The sequence below is a fragment of the Acanthochromis polyacanthus genome, chromosome 21 (genome assembly GCF_021347895.1).
Source record: "Acanthochromis polyacanthus isolate Apoly-LR-REF ecotype Palm Island chromosome 21, KAUST_Apoly_ChrSc, whole genome shotgun sequence".
Taxonomy (NCBI): Eukaryota; Metazoa; Chordata; class Actinopteri; family Pomacentridae; genus Acanthochromis; species Acanthochromis polyacanthus.
Window position 1 is genome coordinate 23,671,614 of NC_067133.1, and position 19,448 is coordinate 23,691,061.

Sequence of the window (19,448 nt, forward strand, 5' to 3'; positions counted from 1 at the left end):
TAAACACACGCATTACCTTGAACTTTAGGAACCTTCAAAATCTGCATTTCTGACATCCTCTCCTCATTCTTCCTCTCCTCGTCCTCCTTCTCCTCCTCCTCCCCTTTCAGGGTTCCTCGCTGCAAATTCTGTGACTCTTTCATTATATCTTCATAATTCACAGTTTCCTCTCCTCTCTCCTCAGCCTCAACCTCTTCCTCCTCTTCTCCTTGCTCAGACATTCTCTCCTCTGTTTCTTCTGGATTTGACTGTGGGGAGGGTTTTTGTTCTTCCTCATCCTGTGTGTGCTTCTGAGAGAATGTAGGGGCCTCCTCTTTTCTGTTCTCCATAGTGGAAATAAGGGGAGGCATGGCAGGGAGAGGCGGACTGAATGATGGCTCCTGTGGTGTAGGTGGGCATTGTGTGGGTTGGGCTTTGATCATTGCTGAAGCCATTGCAGCAGCCAGTGAGTGTGGGGTGTCATAGAGAGCAGAGATGGCAGATGAGATGCTCTTCTGCAGGTCCTGGTTCTTACTGACCGAGTCCTCTTCATCAGAGGAGAAGGAGGGAAGTGTCTCCAAGTTCCTTTTCAGTTCCTCATCCAGAGGCTTACAGGGACTTGTGCAGTTGCTGAGGGCCAGGTCTGTCCCCTCACCCTGCTCTCCCTCATTGAATGTTCCCAGAGGCTGCTGTGGAGGACGTGGGGAAAGGGAAGGAGGAGGCGGGGATAAGGGTCTAATACCTCCCTTCAAAGAGGAACAGGGGTTTAGAGCTTCTTGCTCGCTTTCATTATGTCCTGTGTCAAGGTCTGACTGTTTTTTGCCTGTCTTCAGGAAATCCAAAAAAGAGGCCATGAAGGCAGGTTTGAAGTCAAAGGCCTTCTCGTCAGCCTATGAAAAGCAGAATTGAATTACTGATGGCTTTCATGGTGTTGCCTCTGTCTTCCTTTACACACTGCAAGAACGATTCTGATAGAGCGGTCAGGATCATCACCAACACCGGTCTCTATGGGGGCCATTTCACAAGAGGTAGTGCTACAAACTGGGATTCATGGACAATGTTACTACTGATGAATGGGGCCATTCCAATTTTCTTCCTTGTCAACCTTCAACTTCTTGACAGTATATCCTAAACAATGAGTGTAGGTTGTCTTGTGTATTTAGTTTACTATAGTAGTTAACTTGTGATAAAGCGATGAAAATATTCAGAATCTACAGTGCAGGTTTGAGATTTCACATAGGACATGTTAGGACCAGTCTAAAGAAACTCAGGTCTGTTTGCACACTTAGTATGGTTCATCTGAGCTCCTGTGAAAGCTGTTAATCAATGTCAACAAACACATCCACACAGAATTTCAGAGGACAAAGTACAGCTTATATTTTTCATGACTGAAACCTACTTGTTTACACTTGGTGATTTTTTTTAATCATTCAAACTGGAATAAGTGGCTGACAGTCTGTGGTGTGGAACATTCAGAATGCATATTTATTACTGTTTTACACAGATATTAACTGCTTTTTTTAACCACAGCAGAACAAGCTATTTCCAAAAGTAAAACACCTTATAAATTATGGTTCTGGTGAACATGTTAACAAACAGTGTCAATGCATCTATCCAGCTGACACAAAATATTAGTGAAAGACTATAAAGTTTGATTTATTGGTGGCAAAGTAATGTAGTGGTAGGCACTGTCGGCTGACAGCGAGATGGTTCTGGGTTTCGTATGATGGCTGGCTGAGGCCACTCTGTGTGGTGTTTAAGTTAATTAGTGATTATAAATGGCCCAATGCTCTGAATCGACATGTATGATGTTACAGAGCAATGATTGATTGGCGACCTGTCCAGGGTGTACATTGCTTCTCACCTACTGTCAGCTGGGACATGCCCCAGCCCCTTGTGACTGGTGCAAAAGAAAATCAGTAATTTCACCATTAGCAAGGAACATGCATAATAAACAATAATCTTACATATTTATCATGTAAACGCTTTACCATTCTCAGAGCTCTCTTGCATTTAGGAGACTAAAACAGCAGGGTTTTAATTTTTACTCTTCTCCTAAATTTTATTGTAAGCAGTTCACTAAATACAGACCCTGGAAGATCCATCCATCCATTCTCTATACACCGCTTGATCCTCACTAGGGTCAGGGGGGGTGCTGGAGCCTATCCCAGCTGACTCGTTCGAAGGCAGGGGACACCCTGGGTCAGGTCGCCAGTCTGTCGCAGGGCTACATATACAAACGAACAATCACACTCACATTCACACCTACGGGCAATTTAGAGTGATCAATTAATCTCAGCATATTTTTGAACTGTGTGAGGAAGTACCCGGAGAAAACCCACGCATGCTCAGGGAGAACATGCAAACTCCATGCAGAAAGATCCCAGGCCCACCCCGGGATTTGAACCAGGGATCTTCTTGCTGCAAGGCAAAAGTGCTAACCACTACGCCACTGTGCAGTCCACCCTGGAAGATGTAAGTAATAAAACTTAACAGGCAGTAGGTGGCAGCAAGGATCCTGTACTGAAACATGCAGTAACTGTGGCAACAGCTGCCCTGGTAACAGGCATCTCTCTCCTCTTTTGTCAGTCAGAAAGAGCTGGCTGTCAGTCAACTATAACCTCCTTCTCTCAAAACCTCAGATCCTAAAAACATTGACTGAAAATAGCATTATTGTCTTTTTGTTCCTACAAAAAAATACATCAGGAAATAATTTCTTACAATTGGGTTTGAAAAATACCTGGATAGAATGCTCCCTTCTTTTGACTATAGGAAACTGAGGTGTGAATACAGTAGAGGATGTCCTCTCTCTGCCAGTGACTTGAGTCTGAATAGATGAGGTATGAATTATATATGAAGCTCCTGGCTTTTCACAGTTTTGCACAGAGTGTAAAGCAACTTACTGAATTGGAGAGTTTCTGCATAGCAGCCCAAGCTTCAGGATTCAGTGGGACATCAGATTCTTTATTCCATCCATCCACCATCATCTGGTGTTAACAGAAATCACCATGTATAAAGTTAGTTTCGCTTTAAATAAACACTAGTACTCACAGTGTACTATGTTGTCAATCCTCTTCAAGATTTCATGGTGGGGGGGTGTATAAAATCAGGAACACCTTTATCCATCTAGATTATATATAAGAGGACTGATTTGCAGCTGATATTACCAAAAAGGATAGCCTAGCCGCGCTAGACAACCCACGGCAACGAATTTAATTCTCTGCCAGGGTGGGTCTAGTTACCCTCGGTAAGTCTCGAGGTTGGATGCTCCTAAAACTGGCCGACGAATCACCATGAAGTGTAGAGTCAGAAGGCGGGCGTAACTAAGTGACGACAGAGGCACGACGATTCTGACAGAAACAACCGGAAACAACTAGCCTAGCCGCGCTAGACAACCCACGGCAACAAATTTAATTCTCTGCCAGGGCCGACAACAATCATTGAGCTCCATTAGCACTGACTTCGAATAATCTTTCTGTTAACATGTCTGTAATATACTTGAGCTTCACCCATTGACTGTATAAATAAGGCTTCACTGAAAACTCCCGCATCCTCTGATTTCCGGCGCTCTAGGAACTACGTCAGCCTATTCGTTGCGCTGATTGGTTGTATACCTACCCAATTGCTGCAGAGTGATTTGAAAGACAACCTTTTAGCCCGCCTCCCTCCCTGTCGAGAGTTCCTAGACCCTTGTGTCTTCAGACCTGGGTCTAGCGCAGGTAGGCAACAAAAAGGACACGAGGAGCAAAAAATTTGTGCTATGCCTCTGTTATTGCCATTGGTACAATCTATGTTTTGCCATCATTTTAAAAAGGGTTTCCAGACAATATACTTTAAAAGGGGGAAACTTATAAATTGCTTGTTCTCTTATTTTAATGTTTTTAAATCTGACTAAAAAAGATGGACAAAAGCAGTCACTGAGGTCACACAGCAATTCCTAATTTGCATGTGTGGATAGCTGTAGTAGTACTGAAGGAGGAGATCGATCGAAAGATAGACAAAACATGGCATTTTGTATGGTTTCTTAGCCTACCTGATTTGTTGGGTTGTGAACTTTTGGCCCTAGTTATATTTTCCCTAATTGTAGTAATTAACAGTCAAAAGGGAAACAGCATGAAAGTAAAGAGACAGTCAACGAGAAAGACAATAAGAGAAACTGATGTATAAAGTTGTCTCCTCCTGCTGATTTTTAGTGATTATTATGAAGGTTTAATTATTAATTGTAAATTAGTCTGTCCAGTGTTGTTCCGATTTAACATCTGGCATATAATTGTTGTTCAAAGTACTCCAGACACTGTGGATTATTTAATACATTTCATTCCTTGAACCACCAGAACAATATCCTTGCTGTGTTCTGGGACCTGCTGATATAGAATTTATGCTCTGAGATAGAACATTACATGAACTGTAAACTGGAAAGTGTTATGGGAGAAAAGGTAATGAAAAGTCTAATATTTAACTGTAATGTACTATTAAGGATCACAAGTATTTTAAAGGATGGAACCCTACAAGTGTGAACAACCTTAAAGTTGAGCCTGCGCTTTATGTCAAAGCCAATGTGATGAGAGACACAATGAGAGAATATCTGGTAAAAGATGTACAGACTGAACTTTATACCTCTCTTTTGGAAATCTAAGGTGCCCCTTGTTACTCAAAATATACAGTACTTCTCATTGTTGCTGAGACAACTAGCTTCCGCTGCACTCTAATATGAAAAAAAAGAAAAAAATATATATTTATTTACTTATGTATTTTCTTTAAAACATATTTTCCAAGGAATACAAATCAAAATATAAATGTCTGGCATTGAAACAAGAGCAAATAATATTATATATAATATTTTTTTCTACAACAAAAAGAAGCATATTTCAAAAACAAACTAATGAGAAATGAACAACACTCGCTGTAACGTGTCATCAAAAGCAGATATCTAATTCTAGGGTTAAATTATTGGACATAAAATACAGTTCTAATCGGTGTCTCTCAGCGGCATTTTTGTTTAAAGCCTCTGTCTGTGTTTTACCTCTTCTGCTCTCTGCTGATGCTTCATAATCTTGTCTTGTGCCTGGTTCAGTTCATTTCTGTTGATGTCCATGGTGGTGCTGGGACCAGGACTTAGGCCCAGAGATGGTGCTGACCCCACTGATCCATCAGACAGAATTGGTTCACTGCTAGACAGTGAGTCTGTCCGCAACAAGGACTCTGACGGAGGCGTGGTTGAAACAGGCAGTTTGATCTGAGAGACAGACAAGTTGGATGGAATCGGAGCTTAGCAAATAATATTTGTATTTTTTTAATGAACAAACTAATTAAGCACTACTGGTTGCTGTTTCACGGTATTAGTGTAATTCACTGCAAACAATGCAGCATCTTCTTCTCTGCTGTTTATGGTATCTCACTATTAAGAACAATCTTCCCGAACCACAAATTCATCACACAAATACATCTCTCTCTAAATGGCTAGATATTAGCAAGTGTATGCATTTTGCAGCATTCCAATGACACAGAACTCTGTACAAGACAAACAAGAAAGGTGGTAAATCTATTTTACTTCCTTCATCACTGAAGTGACTGGAGAATCAGTTTTAGTGTTGCTGCATCCTGAAACATTGGCAAATACAATGGGTACGGAAAGTATTCAGACCCCTTGAAATTTTTCACACTCTGTGTCATTGCAGCCATTTGCCAAAATCAAAAACGTTCATTTTATTTCTCATTAATGTACACTCAGCACTCCATCTTGACAGAAAAAAACAGAAATGCAGAAATTTTTGCAAATTTATTAAAAAAGAAAAACTGAAATATCACATGGTCAGAAGTATTCAGACCCTTTGCAGCGACATTCATATTTAACTCACATGCTGTCCATTTCTTCTGATCCTCCTCGAGATGGTTCTGCTTCTTTATTGGAGTCCAGCTGTGTTTAATTAAAATGATTGGACTTGATTAGGAAAGGCACACACCTGTCTATATAAGACCTTACAGCTCACAGTGCATGTCAGAGCAAATGAGAATCATGAGGTGGAAGGAACTGCCCAAGGAGCACATAGACAGAATTGTGGCAAGGCACAGATCTGGCCAAAGTTACAAAACAATTTCTGCAGCACTCAAGGTTCCTACGAGCACAGTGGCCTCCATAATCCTTAAATGGAAGAAGTTTGGGACGACCACAACTCTTCCTAGACCTGGCCGTCCAGCCAAACTGAGCAATCATGGGAGAAGAGCCTTGGTGAGAGAGGTAAAGAAGAACCCAAAGATCACTGTGACTGAGCTCCAGAGATGCAGTCGGGAGATAGGAGAAAGTTCCACAAAGTCAACTATCACTGCAGCCCTCCACCAGTCAGGGCTTTATGGCAGAGTGGCCCGACGGAAGCCTCTCCTCAGTGCAAGACAGATGAAAGCCCACACAGAGTTTGCCAAAAAAACACATGAAGGACTCCCAGACTATGAGAAATAAGATTCTCTGGTCTGATGAGACCAAGCTTGAACTTTTTGGTGTTAATTCTAAGTGGTATGTGTGGAGAAAAGCAGGCACTGCTCATCACCTGCCCAATACAATCTCTACAGTGAAACATGGTGGTGGGAGCATCATGTTGTGGGGGTGTTTTTCTTGACTGGCCCAGCCAGAGCCCTGACCTAAACCCAATTGAGCATCTCTGGAGAGACCTTAAAATGGCTGTCCACCAACGTTCACCATCCAACCTGACAGAACTGGAGAGGATCTGCAAGGAAGAATGGCAGAGGATCCCCAAATCCAGGTGTGAAAAACTTGTTGCGTCATTACCAAGAAGACTCATGGCTGTACTAGCTGAAAAGGGTGCTTCTACTCAGTACTGAGCACAGGATCTGAATATTTCTGACCATGTGATATTTCAGTTTTTCTTTTTTAATAAATTTGCAAACATTTCTACATTTCTGTTTTTTTCTGTCAAGATGGGGTGCTGAGTGTACATTAATGAGAAATAAAATGAATGTTTTTGATTTTGGCAAACGGCTGCAATAACACAGACAGTGAAAAATTTCAAGGAGTCTGAATACTTTCCGTACCCACTGTAAAAAAAGATTGAATAATTTTAGACTTAAGAGAAAAGCCGAAAGGAAAAGAAGAAGAAGAAGTGAGTGACCATACACCTACAACATTTTCTTTGTAATGACCTGCTAACAAGAGTGAAAATAAAACACAAGCACAAAAAAAATTGATATTTTACGATCACTGGTTTGCTAACAGTTGTAGCTAAGATTCACTTAGAGGTAAGGGTAGGATAGAAATATTGACTTTGATTTTTATTTGCTGTGCTACACTACCTCATCCATTAATAAGGATCACATTACATCTACGGTATACACACACTGTATATTTTACTTTAGCTGATGAAGATCATTGGACATTTTTTGGTTTTATCCGGGGAATAGGGTATCAAATCTATTAAGTTCCAGCTTTTTTAGGTATTTATTAAGGTCATACTCCAAGTATGTTTTACCCGATTCAGCTTTATTCTCTGATTCTTCCTTATTTCCCCTATTACCTTGATAGGTCTGACTGGATCTTGCTGCAGCTGCTGAGATGGCTGTCGTTGTTGTTGCTGTTGATGATGCAGCTGGTGGTGAGAACAGGAAACATGCTGCTGCTGATAATGCAGGTGATGCTGTTGTTGCTGCTGGTGTGGTGGGTGGTGAAGATCTGCCTGCTGGCTGTGATGTTGTTGCGGATGTTGTTGGAGATGCTGCTGTTGGCTGTACTGTTGCTGATGATGATATGGAAGGCTTTGTGCTTTGTTAATATCATCATGTGTTTCTACTAGCCCTTCTTCCTTTCTGCCTCGTCCTCGACCCCGCCCACGCCCCCTCCTATTTTCTCCAGCCACTGATCCCATCAACCCCCTGCAGTAAGGAGGCTCTGGAAGAGGACGTATGCGTGGTCTGCCTCTTGGGCGAGGAGGACCTTCACGTTTTGGTTTAGTTGGTTTCCTGCCTCTTTTCTTAGGGCCTTCTTGTGGGAGGAGCTGTGGAGGGTGTCCAAGGGAAGAATAGCTGGAGGGTTGGCAGAAGTCCATGTCACCCATCAGTGGACTGAGCCCACTTACCCCAGATGTCCCAGTTGCCTTCCTACAACTAGACACCAAGTCAGGCAACAGATCAGGAAGGCGTCGATTGTTGAGACGAATATCTGCTGGAACATCAGCTTTATCTTCATCATCCTCAAATTCATACTCCTGCGCATAGTTTTTCTTTGTTTGAGGTTGTGGGTCACGCCGCTGTTTAAGCAAATGAAATGAACTGGTTTTCAGCAGTTTCTTGGGTCGAGAAGAACAGAAGATAGGTGAGGTAAGACCAGTAGTATTGGAATTTCCACCGATTGCCACAGCTCCCACCATCTTGTTTACTGAACCATCCACCTGAGGTGCTGAAGTCAATCCCAAAGTGGTACTTTGGGACTGGATGAGGCCAAGCTGGTCAGCGTTCACAGTGGAGGGGAGCTCATGGCCTTTCAGAGAGTCAAGGTCTAAGTGTAGATTGCCATTGCCTGTCCCTGAAAGGCTCCGGCAGTACTGTCCATAGCCTTGATCACTGTGATGACCAACCATATCATAGCCCTCTCCAACATCTCCTGTTTTTAAGGACTCCATACCATCTTGTGACTGCCCATGGCCCTGGCTGAGGTTTTCTTGAGCAACCTGTCCTGTCCCAGAATCCCCAGCACAACTTGATTTGTAATCAGCTGAACAAAACATGTCCTCCATGTCAGGAAAGAAAGAGCGGTCTTCATCATGTAAGAGAGAGTCTGGAAAGCAAATGGACGTTAGAGGTGCAAACCGCTGCTGATGCTGAACATGATTCTGTCCTACTTTATCTGCTGGGCTCACTGTGTCAAACTGGTGTTGTTTGAGCTGGTCCAACTGTGAATGTGACAGTTGTGTCACACTCACATTTGTGACAGGCTCTCTCGGTCGAGGTTGCTGCTGTTGTGGGGGAGTCCTCATATTTGCTGCCATCCGGTGGGAGTGTGGGTGAGATAATTGAGTGTGTGGCAGATGATGGTGAGCATGTGCTTGCTGTTGGTGGAGGGCATGGGGGTGGGCCTGGGCCTGAGGCTGGTTGAGGTGATGCAGGTGTGAAGGGGAGGATAAGCCCAAGTCTGGCTCAGCGAGAAAGTCATGGAGATCTGCTGCTGTTTGCTGAGGATGGTGGTGAGGTGTAAGTCTGTGCTGCTGTCTATGCCTGTCTCCAGCACCTCCCTCCCCTCCTGTAACAGTCACCCCAACCCCAGTTCGGTCTAGAGATCCACTGTCTCTGCTGTTGGCCCGAGTAAGAGATTGATCCAGCATGTCTAGTGGAGACATTGAATTCTGACTGGCTTGATCTCTTGGCTGAGCTCCAAGACTGTAGTGAGTCTGGAGCTGGAGTTGCAAGTGTGAAGACTGGTTTTGTGGGTGGGTCTTTACCTCGACAGGTGCTGCTCTGCCAGCTGAACTCATCATGGCCTGCTGACTTACAGAATGTTGTTGTTGCTGCTGCCGCTGTGGAGGGGCTTGCTGGTGGTCCATTTTGCTGTGGGTGGTATGAGAAAGTACAGACTGCAGCATGTGAGTTTGCTGGGGAGGGTCTGGTGATGAATTCATCAGAGAAAGAGGGACCTGGCTTTGTCTAGCCTGCTGCACATCTGGTGTGTTACACAAGTAGGCATTGTCATTTGCATCTGAAGGTTTCTTTAGCTCTATGTGAGAGTGGCTGTGTGAGTGGGAACTTGGATGACTATGCTGAGAATGTTGAGAGTGTTGTCCATGTTGAGTTTGCCGGGAGTGCTGGGAGATTTGGGATTGCTGATTGTGCTGAGATCGTGAGGACACATGTGAGGTATGAGGGGGATGTTGGGAGTGTGGGTGTTGTGTGTAAGGGTCCCCTCTTCCATAACTGACCACAGAGCCCAGAGACTCATGCTGTTGTTGATGTGAGTGGGTAGTATGGGGGTGGGAAAGAGAATCAGAGACCCCTTGCACCCCTCCAGACGTGGACTTTGATATGGTCAGCTCCGACTTGGTCTGTTGTTTCTTCTGTGATATTTCTAATTGTCTGCTTAAGCCACTTACATTGTCACTAATAATTGTTCCAGGACCTGAACTGTTGGTGGCATTATTGGTACGAATGACACTCTGAAGGTGGTACCGCTCCTCTGACATTTTGTTAACATCATAGGTCAACCCCTTTCCTTCTCCATTACTTGTTTGTGAGAGTGGTTGGGGTAGTTGCTGAGGATGTGGGTGATGCTGGGAAGGATGGGGAGTTGAGCTTTGGACATGTAGTAAGTGGTGGATTAGGAAATCGTCATCATCCTCTTCCTCACCCTGGGATCGCTCAACTCCCAGTATGTTTGTCTCTGTTTTTGGCTTGGGTGGTGTTGAGTGGTAGGACTGGCTGTGAGCTTGTTGTGTTTCAGGAAAACCTTGTGGTGAGGACATAAAAGAAGGTGACAGAATAGAGGGCATGTATTTTGTGGCCCCTGAGCCTCCAGGGGACTGTGCAGGACGAGCAGCAGCAGGAGAATGCAATCCAGGGCGACTGATAGTAGAATTGACAGAGGGTGACATGCTAGACTCAGGCAAGTGGTAAGAGCTGCTAGCTCCATTACCAACACCAGCTGCCCCACTGCCTGACCCTGCAGATCCAACTCCACTGCCAAGTGCAGTCAATCCCGACACAGATCCACTGCTTGTTGATCCACTCCCATAACCGAAGGAAGGACTTCCTGCTCTTCTGAGAGGAGCTGGGCCAAAACTTGAGTCCTCAAAGACCACCTCTGCAGAAAAAGAGCGTCCTTCTGCACCCATACCAGTGAAAACTTTATCCCCAGTGCCACCTGCTCCTGAGTTTAAGTCCTGGGCATGAGGTGAGCTGAAACCTCCGTAAGGTTGGGCCATTTGTGTTGATGGAGGTTGGTTGGGAGAGTAGGATTGGGCATGTTGCCTGGGAGGGGTCTGGTTGGACAGGTCTGTGCTAGATTTAGCCACAGACTGAGAGCCATATGTGGATAAGCATTGTTTGGCTGCTGGCTGTTGAACAAGAGTGGATGTCACCACTGGTAGAGGAGGTGGTCCCGGAGCTGACTGTGGTGGGGGCTGCTGACGAGATGGAGCAGACAAAGAGCTAGTGCTTGTCTTAGAGCTAGAAGAGGCTGAAGAGGTGGTGGAGGAGGCTGATGGTGTAGCGTGTGGTTCACGGGAAGAAGAAGATGCTGAGCCTGAAGAGGAATATCCACTACTAGAGCTGTTACTTTTGGCTCCCTTAGTGGCAGATGAAGAAGAAGCTGATGAGCTGGAGGAAGAGGACGTGTAGGACGTTTGGATGATAGGTTGATAGGTGTGGGACTCCACCCTTAGTGAGGGCTTGGGGTCAGAGGATTGGCCCTGTTCTTCTAGGGGACTACAGGACACTCCAGCACGCCGATGGTGGCTGACTCTCTGCTGATAGCCAGATGACCCACCACAGCTGGTATATTGCTGTAGGGTTGTGGACTCGGCTGGAGATGAACGTTGGTAATGCTTGATCACACTGTCCTGTCGAGAAACTACCCTCTCTGAAGGAGGCTGGGGGGGTGCCACAGACTGTAGGGCTGGTGTGGAAGAGAACATAGAGGCATTATAGAGCTGAGAGGACTGGTTGTGTAGCTGAGAGGACAACAGGTTGAACTGGGGAGGCGGCAAGTGGCAACTGGAGGATGTAGATGGGGCCTGGGATTGAGGAGGGGCAGGGGGCTCCTGAGAGCCCCGGTAGGTGGCACTCTGGGAAGACAGCAAGCGGTCAAAGCCCAAACTGGATTGAGAGGATGTTTTGATGTGTAGCAGGGAATCGTGTGGAGATAACAAGCCATTAGAAGTCGGACTAAATGTAGGCGCATCCTGCAGGGATAGCGAGGGAGTGAAAGATCGTCCAGAAAAGGAGCCAGGATGCTGGTATGCAGAAAGGGCTGAGGAGGAGGGGAAGGAGCTGGAACCTGGAAGTGCCCCTGAAATAAAGAGCTCCGCTGGGGCCGGTGTATGCATTGCTACAGGACACAACATTACATAGACAGAGTTGGTCAATGCAAATCACTATTAAAGTTTAACAAATAGGCAAATTTTCAGTATGTAACTACAAATCTGTTACTTTGTACGAATAAATTTCATGCAAATCATTTTGGAAAATAAATTATTATTTATTAAGAAACATTACCAATTCAAAATTAACTTATTCAATTATTTTTCAAGTGTCACATTCCCATAACAGACTGACACTCACCAGTCTGCCAAGAGGGAGTGCGAAACTGAGACAGGAGGGAGGAAGCAGAAGGTGTGGGCTGTGGACCCCGGGACTCCAGAGCTGAAATCAGATTCATGACTGAGGGGTCGGGACCTGAGGGGCTGGCATGGTGGAGGCTGGCATCAATCAGCCCTGATAGGCCTGGCAACAAACCACATGCTTCATTTAATTCAAACACAGTGTGGTGTAGATCATATCATCATCATATCTACAGTTTTGCAAAACATCTTTCCTTCAAACTTTAACTTCTGTTTTTATTGTACAACTAGTGTTGTAGCAAACAACAGAGTCAGAACTATTGGTAGCAACTACTATGGAAATCGCTGAGTTGCAGAATAAAACTAAGCACCATTACCTAGATGATATGCCATTCTCTTTTGGCTATAAATTTGCGGTGTTATCCATTTACATTCTGTCTGTCTGCACCTTCCAGACAATACTGTTTTTAAACAGACAAATAGTTAACTCAATATGAGATAATTAAAGCCCTTTACAGACATGGGACACACATCATTGTTGCTTCATAGTATGTTCAAGTGACAGCATTCTGTCTTTCAGACATTGGGCACTTTTATGTTAGTTTTCCTTGCAACTTCAAATAAACATAGTGTGGTGCTATAGCCAGGTTATATCCATAGCCACAGAAACGAAGAGAGTCACAGTATGTGTGCACTATTGTTCATTCATGTAATATTAAAGAGTATTAAATATTAAACAAAATAACACAATGCATAATAATGCGCTAATAAACAAAACACTATACCTAAACTAATAGTGGCTTATCAAACTGTTCAAATAGCGAATACCCTACTGCATTTATGACCTCCTAAATACGGAAAATTCTGTCCATTTTTTGATGACAACTACGACTTTATCATCAATAAAATAAAAATATGCTGATAGGATGGAGCTCAGGACTCCTGAGGACAGCTGCTATGTAACAAATAATTTAACTGCAGCTGACAAACTGTGACTCTGTGTATGACTGTTCATCTGTCTGATGTGAAGAAAAGTACAAGGAATGACTTGCTGTTAAATCCTGACCCAGACTGATCCTGTCTTCATGTTAGGGACATATTTATAAGTAAAATGAAGTTGCTGCTGTTGTTCAGTGTCTTATTGTATACAGTTCTCGCTCTTTGGAGACAGTCATATGGATTCGGCTGCTGTCTAATGCTGCAGGCATTTAATAAACTTACAGTAAAGACCCCTCCAAACAACTCGAAGCAACAAACTAAACTGCAGTTATTGTAAACGTTTCCTTAAAGCCCAGACTACCCTAATTATTGGTGAGTCCATTTAATCTGATCTGTCTCAACTGCAGAAAAATTGTATTTCTATATTCATATTTATTGGCATTTCAGCTTGTAATAGATGTGTCATTGTATCCCAGTGAGCGACAAATGTGTTTTGTGATCTTGGAATGGAGCAGTGTCTTTTACTCTGTGATCTTTTAAACCAATATTTTTGCTGAAATGTGAAGACATCCTTCTCCAAATCACATAACACAATGAAAAGTATGCCATTTGTACATGTGTACCTATTAATGTGACTGCATGCAGACCAGACTTTTGCCATTATTGAAAGTTACACAGAAATGTTATTCGGTCAGACCAAAAGGCTCATTCAGACCAGACGTGAACTAACCGTGACGTCATCAGTTGGTTTCAATGCCGAGAAAATGAAGCCTGGATTTTGCTACTTCCTGGTCACCGTTTTGGATGTTTTGGAGCCAATGACGTAAAAAGCGTCATCAACCAGGCTGGACCGGAGAGCAACTAGGGGCAGAATTGGCTGAAGACTCTCTTATCCCGCCTACATTTTACCGCAGAGGCTTCTGTTGCTGTCTATCCAGTATAGCCACGCCCCTTGGCTCCGCCAACTTTAACAATTTATTTAAAATTCAGTATGGATTTATATTAAGATCGGCCACCTGATCTCTCATTTTGACCATGAAAACTAACGGGAAAAAAATCCTGAGCTGTAGAAAATCAGTCTACCAAATTTTATTTTTTCCAAAAATGAATTGGGGTCTATGGAGCAAAAGCTTTTTGGAGCCAACCCTAGTGGACGGCGTGATATTGCAAGTTTTTGACACTTCCGGGTGGGCTTCAAATTTGGAGCCAGATGCTACGTCCATTTTTATATACAGTCTATGATTAAAACATGAAGACGACACCTTCAAATGACATCAGATTAATGGAAAGCAACGCCTGTCTGAAAGAGCTAAAGCGATTAATCAGCCTAAACTTCATTAATATTTTATTGTAACCAACTGTAAAAGAAAAATCCGGAGGTGTATCTGGAAACACTAGCTTGCATATTGTTTATCAATATATCACACAAATAATGTTATGTATGGATGACTTAAAAATGTAGTGGAAATGAACATATCAACAAGAAATATTCGAAGGCATCAACAAGAATTTCTACAAATTTGGCATATGGATTATCTTCTGGTATAAAAAAAGATCCAATCAAATGGCTTAAATGCCTTATTTTGCAAGAGCTTAAGAGCAATACATGAATATTACCATTGACATATTGGAAACTAAAATGCCAGTGATGAAAAATGGGAAAATGAAGTCATTGTTGCAGTGTCATAATACATCATGTTTGCAAAGTGAAATACAGTTTAGTGTTTGGTATGTTGAGCTTTGAAGGTGGCTCTCTTCTCACCTGGCAAATCACCATGGTAACTAATGCTGTGGAGCTAGAAGAAATGTTTCCCTTTAAACAAAGCGTTTCTTAATGATTTTTTGTGAGTGATACAGATTTTCAGCTGAGGGAATATGCTGTATTTGCATTTGTTGAGCTGTGCGTGACCAAAACCACTGAATGAAGCCTTGCAGTTACAGTATGGCACACTGTATGTATAGTGTTACCATGGAACCTGACATGTATTTGGTTGGTTTTGCAGAAATCGCATAAATAGATTTAGGTTTAAATAAGTTTGGTCCTGATTTGCTGTCAAGTCTGTTTACACTGCTGTTACTGCATCTGCTAGAACAGAGTTTATACAATTTAATATTCTATGGGTATTTACTACAGAGAATATTAAATGAATAAAATTGTTTTCACTTTGATTTTGCCAGAAATTAAAGTCCTATCCTTTATTAATGAACAGTGTCAGACCTAAATGCACTTCACTTCAAAATCTGTCTAAATATATGAAGTTTAAATTTTAACAGCTGTAATGTGCAGCTGTCCATTAGAAATAAGCAACTGCACTGATCAGAAAATAAATCTATTAATACACTTTTAGCAGTTTTCTACCAGCATTCCTGCCATCCTTTAAAGAAGCAGTAGTGAACTTCCACAAACTAAGCATTTCTGTCAAACTTGCTTCATAATGCAGCCCACTGAACATCGCATGTGGGTTTGAAAACTATAAACATTACTACAAACATTTGATAGTCTCAGCTCAGCCTGGAACCTTTCCCAAACTTCTTTCCGAAATTCAAGTGCCAGTGGTGCTTTTTTTAGTACCTGATTTATTCAGTAAAATTTGACTGTAAGTTGAGGGCTGTAATTATGAGGTAATTTAATATCATAAGCAGCCCTGTCTGTTGGAAGAGTTCAAAAATCAAAATACCTAAAAATATCACAATGGGACTGTGGATAGAAACGACTCAACACACAGAGTGTGTTGTATGTGCATGTATCAGTATTTTTGGAACATTTTTAGTATGTTTTGTAATACTGCGATGACAGATGACCATGACCATTTTGGTCATTATAATCATGATATGATATTTTAGTTGTTTCATCATTTGTCATAACCATACACCAAGTTTGGTGTCAATGCATGCAATATTTGCTAAGATATAATCCCATTCCTTGTTTGGTTACATGACTGCTGATTTTGATTGGCTGTAACAGATGGTTTTGGAAAATTAAAATCATCTAAGTTTATTAGATTTTTCTCTCAATCATCAGTGGCAGTTTTAGTGAAGACTGAAATGGATTTGTGGCCAAATATTTTTTTTTTTAATTTCAGAAACTTCAATGGGGCAGGACATCCCAAAACCCTCCTATAAATTCCAAAACGGTGATTACATTGACTAAGTTTACGTGTCTCGCCTTTAGGACTTCCTACAATATTTCAAGACATGAGGCATAAATTCTATGCTTCCGCAAAATGTGGTCATGAGTCCATGTACCTAGTTTGGTTTCACAGATGAAAGCACTGATGTTATATAACTTCAGTTCTGTTTGGCAGCTTTATCACTGCATTTGTGATCTGTGAAAATTAGTTTAAACTTTTTCATAAAATCCAATGTGGCAGAAAATTCTATATAGCAGAAATTACTCATCATAAGGTGCTAAATTAGAACCAGTGGAATCTAAATTTTGAAAAACTCACAAATAGATTTTTAGTTCTGTGCATAAACATACCTCCAGTCCATTCAACCCATTGATGGTGCTAGAGTGCTTAATGTTCAGATTTGGAACTTGATAAGAAAAAAAGCTTAAAAATCAGGAAATTGTTCTTAATCAGTGTGCAGAAATCAAAACGTTTTACCCTGTTGTTCTACATGCTTCCATAAACAACAATAGCATAGGAAGAAAGAGGATGATGATGACAATGATGTATAAAAAAAATAGAAAAGAAACACAACGTAGCTTCACTGCCTAACCAAATAAAGGTAAAAACTATACAAAGAAATAAATAGAGTATTTGGTATATTTTTACCAGGCGTAAACTAACCGTGACGTCACCCGTTGGTTTCAATGCCGAGAAAATGAAGCCCGGATTTTGCTACTTCCTGGTCGCCGTTTTGGATTTTTTGGAGCCAGTGACGTAAAAGCGTCATCAAACAGGCTGGACCGGAGTGCAGCTAGGGGCAGGATTGGCTGAGGACTCTCTTATCCCGCTCACATTTTACCGCATAGGCTTCTGTTGCTGTCTATCAAGTATAGCCACGCCCCCTGGCTCCGCCAACTTTAACGATTTATTTAAAATTCAGTATTGATTTACTTTAAGATCAGCCACCTGATCTCTCATTTTGACCATGAAAACTAACGGGAAAAAATCCTGAGCTGTAGAAAATCAGTCTATCAAATTTTATTTTTTCCAAAATGAATTGGGGTCTATGGAGCAAAGCTTTTTGAAGCCAACCCTCGCGGACGGCGTGATATTGCAAGTTTTTGACACTTCCGGGTTGGCTTCAATTCTGGAGCCAGATGCTACGTCCACTATATATACAGTCTAATGATTTTTACAGATATACCAACCAAATCCTCACCAAGTGTGCGTCCAGCAGTACCCCAGGCTCCGCCCTGTCTTGAGCTTCCTGGGTTGGTTGCATAGCCTTGGAGGGGTGGGGAGTGGCTAGGCTTGCCGGTGAAGCAGTTCTGAGTCTGGGTGGGATGACCTGGAGCTCCCATACATGAGGCTGAGGAGTACATGGTTATAAGATTGATATGCATACACACCCTTGTTTATAACACAGTCTGATGCCCAAATCTGGACTAATCAATAAGTTTAGCAGTAAAGCGGTAGCAGCCGTCATCCAGTTTCACTGTTTCTTCACTGTGTACCATCGTTCCTACTAGAATTTGTTCATCTTTGTATCACTGGGTACACACACCAAAATGTAACGTGTACAGCCATCCGTAACAATCTTCTTCAGACAATCAACAAATACAAATGATAGTATTTCCAATTACATTGTTAAAATTTAAATGACAACCAAGATATAGTATTTTAGTGTAACGTTCAGATGATGTTTGTTGTCAGGACCTCAGATTATGCTACATGATAACAAGAAAGAAGATTTCCAAACTACATTCATGAAGTCTTTTCAGGCCTGAGATGGCAGAACAAACCGTTTCTGTCATGTAATATATTTTTTTAAAAAAGGGTTGAGGGGGACATTTTGCATGTTATTTTTTGAAAATGTTTTGAGAGTGTGGTTTATAATTCGTTTGAAAATAAAATTCTCACAGTGTTACATGTAAAACAAAGAAAGACGATCTCACGCAACATTCAGAAAATGTTCTCAAGATGATATTGATTGATGCCTGAATTGACTAATAGTTCATAGTCAAGGTAAGATTATTGAAAGAGGACTATAAAAAACAATTTGGGTTTGTGCAAAAAGTCCTTTAAAACAAAGAAAGCAGAGTTCATCATAAAGCATCATTCTGTGTTATGACACTGAATATGGCCAGAAAAGTCTTGTACAATGTTCCAGTGCAATAAAGGAAGCATACTATGATCTTATGGATATAACATTCTATCATGCACTCATGTGTGAAAGCAATGTCTTGAGTTTACTTAAAAAACATATTTTGTGAGATCACAGTGAACTCTAATCTCTTCATCCTTGAGGCCGCAAATTTAAAGAACTGTCCTCAAGGCATTCCTAAGGAAATCTTCTTCATAAGGATGGGAGAGATAGCTATCATGTTGTCACTAAGTATTTTTACATTTAGAGAAAATTATTCCTACCTATTATCCTAATAATCCCTAATAATAATAATCCTAATTATCCTAATAAAAGTTAGATGATCCTGGGAATTTAAAAAAACTGTGGAAAACATTAATACAAATTTCTCAGAACATTTTTTAAAACCAAAAGATAATATTTTGCTAAATCCCATGCACTGTTAAATATCTATAATAAGAATATATAATTCATTTTGAAGAATATATCAGCTGGATTGATTGTCTCTGTCTAATTAAAAGATTGCCATGGTTTCCACAGTCTCCACAGACCCCATGTTAATATCCAGCTTTAGCAACAGAAACAAAATGTTCACAGCCTGACATAAGAAGTGGTTTCGGCCTTTATGGCAATTTTAACATTGATTACAGTTGTACGTGAGGTGACAGTTTTGTACGATTCATATTCAGAAACTTTATTTGTCCCCCAAAGGGCAATTAAAAAGGCACATAGAGCAAGGCAAGTGCAACAATGATGTAGGAATTGAGTAAAAAAACAAGAATTTATAGATAAGTAACATTATTAAACAAGTAGGATAAATATAATACAAATGTAGAACAAGTACTATAATAAGAATAAAAACAAAATGAAAAGAAAAAAACACAATTTAGTAACATACTAATGCAAATATGAACATCCTAGGTGCAAATACAATGAACAAATGTCGGTGGCAATATTGCAATGAGATAGATACAAATTGCATATATCAAGGAAGATATAAAT

The 19,448-nt window shown here is 41.6% G+C and overlaps 1 protein-coding gene across 1 annotated transcript in view; it reads right to left on the minus strand.

Annotated features, from left to right (window-relative positions):
• The window catches only part of LOC110965694 (proline-rich protein 12-like), a 46,050-nt gene that overhangs the window by 19,825 nt on the left and 6,777 nt on the right, over nt 1-19,448 (minus strand). The window contains exons 2-7 of the mRNA XM_022214827.2: nt 17,523-17,672; nt 12,253-12,414; nt 7,506-12,019; nt 5,003-5,215; nt 2,883-2,966; nt 17-869 (exon numbers count right to left, since the gene is read on the minus strand). Of these exons, the coding sequence (XP_022070519.2) occupies nt 17-869; nt 2,883-2,966; nt 5,003-5,215; nt 7,506-12,019; nt 12,253-12,414; nt 17,523-17,664 (5,968 nt within the window). The 5' untranslated portion in view covers nt 17,665-17,672. The remainder of the gene's footprint in view (nt 1-16; nt 870-2,882; nt 2,967-5,002; nt 5,216-7,505; nt 12,020-12,252; nt 12,415-17,522; nt 17,673-19,448) is intronic.